Genomic DNA, 7,448 nt, shown 5'->3' with positions numbered 1-7,448 from the left:
GCCCCCCTGCCCACGAACCTGGACGCCTGGATTGTCATCAGCTCTGGGAGGAGAGTGGGGTCTGGGGGCATGAGAGCAGGGGTGTTGGGAGCCCAGACACCTGGGTTCCCTCCCAGGTCCGGGACAGGAGTGGGGGGTTGAGTGGTTTAGGGCAGGGAGCTTGGATGCCTGGGTTCCCTCCGGCTGTGACAAGAGTGGGGAGTGTGTGTGCTTGGGGTGGGGGTGCTGAGCAGGGGCACTGGGATCCCCGACTCCTGCGTTCATTCCCGGTTGGGCAGCTAGGACGCCTGTTCTCTCCCTGGTCCAGGAGAGGAGGCATATGGAAGGGCTCATGGTGACGAACCTGGACACCTGGGCTGCCTCCAGCTCTGGGAGTGGAGTGGGGTTTGTGGTAGGGCGAGAGCACGGGGTGCTGGGAGCCCGGAGGCCTGGGTCCCATGCCCTCAGCCACTGGCGATGTGTAGGGGGTGCACACGGGTCCACGAAGACCCCCTTAGTGTGGCAGTGCATGCCCTGCAAAAAGGTGCTGCTGACACTGCCGATGGCACCTGCGGGCACTTGCTGCTTGCCACCACCACCCCTTGCTGCCGGCAGTGTCTGCTGGCGGTCCATGGTCACTGCTGGCCACCACTGATGCTGCTGGCAGTGTCTGCAGGTCGTCGCCGACCGCTGATCGGTGCTTGCCACTCCCCACCCTGCTGCTGACAGCGCCGTGGCTGCCTGCGGGAGCTCCCCGCTTACCACCACCGCGCTCCTGCCACCAACAGCGCTGCCACCGCCTGTGGGAGATTGCCAGGCACCCCCAGTCTCTGGGGGCATGCGGCATTCACGCCCTCAACCCCCCATAGGTGACAATGAAGAGGGCAGAGATGTCGTCTGAATCTTGACGCCCCATTTCCGTGGTGGACAAAGTCACGGGAGGGAGGCTTTGAGCTCTCACCCAGGAAGGCCCAAACAGAGGATTTGGCCTGGGGAGGCAGGAAACCAGCCGGGCTTTACAGGCGACCCTTGCCATTCGCGGGGGATACGTTCTTGTATCCCCGTGAAAGGTGCAATCCGCGAATAAAGACTGCGTTGAAGAACGCAGTGCCCCAGCGGCTCTGGGGGGGCAGGGCTCTGGCGGTGGCAGTGGGAGCGTGGCGGCAGCAACTGCAGAGCTCCCGAGGAGCTCCTGTAAGTGTATAAAGTGTATTTTACAATGCGGGTTCAGCATTCACGAATATTTGAAACGGTGAATGCCGAACCTGCAAATAGCAAGGGTTTTCTGTATTTGTTCACAGTGCAGGGGTCAAGTACACTGAGGTCCCAGCATGCACTGGGCTGGGGGGGCATTGCTCAGGTCCTCAGCTCCTGGTACAGGTCCCTGGTGCCGGGCTGCAGCGTCTGCGAGGAGACAGGGGCAGGTCAGAGACACGGGGAGGAGATGGGGGGAGTGGGGGGACGCTCCCAGCCCCTCCCGGCACTGGGCTGTGATGAGCTGTGTGGTGCTCAGCATCCTGGTGGGGAGCGATGACCCCTTACCTGGTAGGTGGGGTCGGGGGAGCTCCCGGGCTGGGCCTGGGCAGAGATGGAGGCAAGAGAGTCGTTAGCACCAGAGACCCCAAGGGACCATAGCATGGAGAGGGAAAGGCAGGGGCTGCAGGTTGGGAGTGAGGGGCACCGAGGTGAGGGGGATCAAGCCCCTGTTACTCACCGCTGCCCCCACGCAGGCCGGGGGGTTCACATTCTCATACACCGGGGGGGGGTCCTTGCTGCCTTGTGGTGTCTTCTTCCTCCGACAGTGTTGGACTAGGGGAGAGGAGAGAGGCTGAGACCAGAGACCCAGGTGTCCTGGACCCCCCTGACAGCCCCCATTCCCCTCACACAGCCGGGGAGGGCGCCCAGGCGTCAGGGCAGCTACTCACATAAGACATAGGCCAGGGCCCCCCCCAGCGCTGCGGCTGCCAGCGTGATCCCAGCCACAGCTCCGGCTGAGAGACTGGGATCTGCATCGTGGGGAGAGATCAGAGTGGGGCAGAGATCCTCTCCTTCCCCCCAGCCCGGTCCCCCCAGTGCTGCCCGGGGGCACAAACCCACCTCACCCTGCCCCAGGGCGATGGAGACGGCAGCACGTGCCCAACCGCCCTGCCCCGCCCAATGGGAGAGAGCCCAGGGGCTTGCAGACACGGGGTCCTGGCCTTGGGGGTCCTGGCCAGGTGTCCAGAGCACAGAGTCATAGCCCTCTCCCATGCTCAGTGCCAGGACCATGGCAGGCAGCAGCCTGACCCCAGGCAGCATGGGCGGGGGGTGGCCCCAGACTCACCTGCCTGCTGCCCCGGCCCCAGGGTGACGGAGACGGAGGTGGTGGCGCTGCGGCCCGTGTGGGGGTTGGTGGCGAGGCACTCGAACACACCTGTCTGCTCCACGCCCCTCAGCACCAGGCTCAGGACGGCACTGGTCAGGGCTGGGACCAGATCAGACCCATTGTGGGACCAGTGGAACCGCGGGGCCGGGAACGAGTCGGCCGCACACGTCAGGGTCACGTTGTCACCAAGTAGCGGGTGCAGGGGCCCCGGCGGGGCGATGTGGGCAGTGACCGGACCATCTGTGGGGAAAGTGGGGTGTAATACCAGCCTCAACACCCACCCCAGAGCCAGCCACATCCCAGGGTGTAATACCAGCCTCAACACCCACCCCAGAGCCAGCCACATCCCAGGGTGTAATACCAGCCTCAACACCCACCCCAGAGCCAGCCACATCCCAGGGTGTAATACCAGCCTCAACACCCACCCCAGAGCCAGCCACATCCCAGGGTGTAATACCAGCCTCAACACCCACCCCAGAGCCAGCCACATCCCAGGGTGTAATACCAGCCTCAACACCCACCCCAGAGCCAGCCACATCCCAGGGTGTAATACCAGCCTCAACACCCACCCCAGAGCCAGCCACATCCCAGGGTGTAATACCAGCCCCAACACCCACCCCAGAGCCAGCCGCATCTCAGGGTGTGATACCAGCCCCGACACCCACCCCAGAGCCAGCCGCGCTGTGTCTGAGCCCAAGGGCCGGAGGCAGCCGATACTCACAGATCACGGTCACAATGACCCCCTCGCTCCGCACTGAGTTGATGGGGTTCCTGACCTCGCAAGTGTAATTACCAGCGTCGTCCCGGCCGACCCCCGGCACCATCAGGGTCCGGTTCCCTGGGGACAGCTCCACACGGCCGCCGGGCACAAGGACAGAGCCGTCGCGGTCCCACAGCAACGTCTCGGTGCTGGGGGGGGCTTCGCACGTGAGCTTCAGGGTCCTGTTCTCCACCACCGTGAAGTTGGAGGATATCACCTTGGGCTGCGACAGCATCTCTGTGAGGGACAGAGGTGGCGTTACTGGGCTCCCATCTGCCCCTGCCCACGTGCCCCGACAGGTACTGGGGAAGGTGGGATCCTGCGGCCCGGCCTGTATCCAGGATCGGGGCCCCCTGGGTGCTGTGAGGACTTCCCCAGCCACACCTGCAGGCCCTGCCCGCCCCCAGCACCATCGTGGTCCCAGGTGCAGGGGTACACGATTGAGCCTGGGCATGCCGACGGTGGGCTCCCATCTGCCCCTGCCCACGTGCCCCGACAGGTACTGGGGAAGGTGGGATCCTGCGGCCCGGCCTGTATCCAGGATCGGGGCCCCCTGGGTGCTGTGAGGACTTCCCCAGCCACACCTGCAGGCCCTGCCCGCCCCCAGCACCATCGTGGTCCCAGGTGCAGGGGTACACGATTGAGCCTGGGCATGCCGACGGGTGTGGGGAAGGCAGACAGGTTGGACAGGACGACGCTGGGGAAACGGTGCCCTTCCCCCAATCCGAGTCTCCTCGTGGGTGTCAGGGCAGGGAACGTGGATGGAGCATCGATGGCGCTGGGGGATGCTGTCAAGAGGTTCCCCTGAGCGCGAGAGGCCTTGGGGCCGACAGGGGGGTCCAGGGGACCCCTGGCCCCAGCAGAAGTGACCGGAGGGTCCCGGGACCTGGGCACGACTCACCCCAGAGCTGCAGGTCCAGGGGGCAGCCACCCTTCTTGGCTAGCAGGAAGGAACGGCTCTGAGCCGTTGGAAAATACGCATTGGACGGGCTGATCAGTGCCCACCCCGATGTTGAGGCAGGAAAAGGCCAAAAAGAAAAATCCTCAACTTAGGATGGCCACCCTCCTGTAGGTAACTGCTCCGCTTTTTCAGTATAAAAGGAAAGCACCCCGAGAGTGGAAAATGCCGTGTGCGCTGCCAGTGCCCGTGGCACCGTTGTACTTTGTAAATATGAATAATCAGCCATGCAAGGAGTTTTCCTTGGCAGGCTTGTGTGTGTTTGTTTTCTTTTGCAGAAACCACAGTGTAGTCAAAGGTGACCGACAAACCATGAGGCCTTGCTACCATCAGCAGCATCTTCCTCATCACAGCCATGGCAAAAATTGTCCTGTCTGTTTGTGTTGTCTTGTTATATGGTTTGTGTTTGTTTGTTTGGTTTGTTTTAAGTTGTCACAGTTTAACTACATGTGATATCATAAAGATTAATAAGGGTAATTGGTAATACCCCCTCTAAAAATTGAACCTGTCTGTGGATCCCAGACCAGAACACTTCTGTCCAGTTGGACTGGAAAGTTGTTCTGATATTTGAAACAAGAGCAGCAATTCTCAAAAGGTTTTATATTCCACTTGGTTAGCAAAAGGATATTTATTAAAGGTCATGTGTACTTTGTTTTTTGGGTTTGGTTTTGTTTTTTCTCTGTACTTCTCTTAAGGATTTAAATGCTATTTAGAATATCAGTATAACAAGGTGTGTGTAAAACAAACAAACAAACAACTGCATTCAAAGTCATATTTTAATAAGCAAAGAAACAACTATACCATTGTAACTGTGCAAATCAACCTCGTTATGTTATTTTCTCTCTCCGCCCCCCAAGGCTTTTCTAAGTTTTGTTTTAACTTCAAACCAGCTGAAGATGACACACCTCCTGTCTATATAGCTGAACAATGGTGTTCAAACAATATAGTGACATCACTTGTGTAAGGCCGATGTCAAGGTGGGGAATAATGTAGCAGAAACCCCGCTTTTCCTCTTGCCTGCATTTGCTCTCACTCTCTTTGGATACGTTTCTCTTTTTCTACCTTTTCTTCCTTCCTCGCCCTTTCACTTTAAGATAAGGAATTGTGTTTTAAAATTTGTATGTGTGCATTTTGTATCTCCCCTTGTTTTTTGGTATTTTTATCTGTTTGTGTGCCATGGCATTTGTAGCTTATATTTTATACTCCTCACCTTTTTTCAACTGAATGTGTTTAGTTTCATATGTAAATTATACATTGTAACAATGTTAGCAAGGGCAGGAATCAAACTGCCCTTCCCTGTATCAGGCTGGCCTCTATCACAGGGAGCCCTGTGATACTCACAGGCGACCGTAACAGTGACAGGGCGGCTGCGGGTGGGGCTGAGAGGGGGTCTTGCGTCCACAGGTGGCTGACAGGGTTTCTGACCTCACACGTGTAATTACCAGCATCGTCCCGGCAGACCCCCTGCACCGTCAGAGTCCGGTTCCCTGGGGACAGCCCCACGCGGCCGCCGGGCACCAGCACAGAGCCATCGTGGTCCCACAGCAGCGTCTCAGTGCTGGGGGGAGCCTCGCATGTGAGCTCGAGGGTCCTGTTCTCCACCACCATGGGGTTGGGGCAGCATCCCTGTGCCCGCGGGGCAAAGGCCACGTTACCACAGTCCCTGCTCCCCATGCTCCAAACCGGGGCCCACCCCAATGCATTGTGGGAGCCTGGGTGTTTCAGGGCAATTAGCCCACGTGCAATTTGGGGGGGACCTTTGTGACCCCCATGGAGGAGGTCAGAGCCCGGGTTGCTCTGAGCAGGCATCATACTGGCATTGCAGGGCATCAGCAGTGGGCAGGGCCCGGCTGTGCCTGGGTAGGCATTGGGTGTGAGGCCTAGGACACGCTCCAGGAAACGGGCTCAGAAAATCAGCAGAGGAGCCGGCAGGGCTTGGCCCGCTCCCTGTCCCCAGCTTCCGCTTTCTGGAGAGGAAACTGCAGCACGGCCGAACGGGCAGTTCCTGGCTGGCTGTCGTCTGGGTCTCACCCCTCCTTCCCCACCGCGGCCCTGCCGGGGGCTGGTGCAGACCCAGGGTCTTCCCCATCCCCTCTGCAGGGAAGGCAAAACCCCCCCAGTATGGACCAGTCTGAACTGGGGGGAAATCCTTTCCTGCCTCCAGCGCAGCAGACTCGGGTTGAGCCCTATTGCAGGGACAAGGCCCTGTGGGTTGGTGCCCATTGGCACAGCCCCGTCCCCTACACCCGGTGTGTCTGGGAGAGGCTGAGAAACCCCTTGGCACAGGGAGCAGGAAGAGAGAGGCAGCCCCGGGCCTGGGAGAGCCCCACAGCCGAGCCCCAGTCCCTGACCCCTGTCACAGGGAACCCATTCCCCCCGGCCCTGGGACCCGCTCGGCCCCGGGACACGGGGATGAGGCCGGTGCCATGTGGGCAGGTGGGTCTGTGGTGGGTCTGTGGCGACACCGGGTGTCACCAGTTGCTCTGTTGAGGACAGCCTTGTGGGGCTGGTGGGGGGTGGGGGGGCAGAGGCTTTGGGCAGACGACATGCAAAGCACCTGGGGATGGGGGCAGATGGGCACCCACCCCACGTACCCCCGAGAACCGGCGCCCCACGCTCGACGTGCCAGGAGGCACCCCCGTGCCACCACCCTGCCCCTGGCTCTACACGCGCAATGGGGCCGCGCAACCCGGCTTGGCCTGGACTCACCACTGACATGAGGCCGGTGCTAGGGTGGCCACATGCCAGGGGCAGCGGCTCTGGGCACAGAGGCAACACCAGGGCACTTCCCCCTCCAAGGTGCCTGGGACGTGTCTGGGCTGAGCCCCAGCCCACTCAGGTCACCTGTGACCTGGACGGCAGGTGCCAGCGCCCATCCCTCCCGGTCCCCCCAGCCAGGCTGACGCCAGGACTGACCCCTCCCGAGCCCAGAGCCCTGTCCCCTGGTCAGGGGGACACTCACCATACACTGCCAAGGTCACCGTGACAAGGGAGCCTGTCGTGGGCATCCACAGAGAATAGGGGCCGGAGTCGTTCAGCATTAACCCCGTGATGTGCAGGGAGCAGTCGGGCCGCCCCGTCTCGCGCCCCGTGTAGTTGGAGCCGTTTCTCTGGCCCATGTCCTGGGAGTAGGTCAAGATCTCGGCGGTTGATACGGCGTCAGCCGCGCGGTACCAGGTGCAGACCGAAACGGTCTGCGGTGGCTGCAGGGCCAAGGTCACGGCGCCGCCGACCTGCGGGGCTGGCGGCCGGTCAGGGGTGACGGCGATGTGGCTCTGGGCCGGCGCCGGCTGCAGGCAGGAGCCCAGGACAGCGGCTGCGGGGAGAGCAGAGGTCGGGTCGGGCCGGGTTTGGCCCCGGGAAGCTGCGCAGGGCAGTCGGACCCC

The 7,448-nt window shown here is 61.2% G+C and overlaps 1 protein-coding gene across 4 annotated transcripts; it reads right to left on the bottom strand.

The window, feature by feature from the left end:
- Window positions 1–1,245: 1,245 nt before the first annotated feature.
- Window positions 1,246–7,426, bottom strand: LOC102386398 (carcinoembryonic antigen-related cell adhesion molecule 5-like). Of its 4 annotated transcripts, none has more exons than XM_025194576.1 (8): window positions 7,025–7,162; window positions 5,505–5,688; window positions 3,066–3,341; window positions 2,303–2,584; window positions 1,905–1,985; window positions 1,694–1,788; window positions 1,522–1,557; window positions 1,246–1,383 (listed from the first exon to the last, which is right to left on the bottom strand). In XM_025194576.1, exons 1-8 carry the CDS (start codon window positions 7,025–7,027, stop codon window positions 1,336–1,338), a joined length of 1,005 nt encoding a protein of 334 aa, XP_025050361.1. In that variant the 5' UTR covers window positions 7,028–7,162; the 3' UTR covers window positions 1,246–1,335. The 4 variants fall into 4 exon arrangements, with proteins under 4 accessions (XP_025050361.1, XP_025050362.1, XP_006038168.2 ...); XM_025194577.1 differs by having other exon boundaries at window positions 3,138–3,341; XM_006038106.2 differs by lacking the exon at window positions 5,505–5,688 and having other exon boundaries at window positions 7,025–7,426.
- Window positions 7,427–7,448: the final 22 nt, after the last annotated feature.

This window comes from Alligator sinensis, unplaced genomic scaffold (assembly GCF_000455745.1).
Source record: "Alligator sinensis unplaced genomic scaffold, ASM45574v1 scaffold1575_1, whole genome shotgun sequence".
Lineage (NCBI taxonomy): Eukaryota > Metazoa > Chordata > Crocodylia > Alligatoridae > Alligator > Alligator sinensis.
The sequence above is the reverse complement of the archived record's forward strand: the minus strand, read 5'-3'. Positions and strand labels throughout refer to the sequence as shown.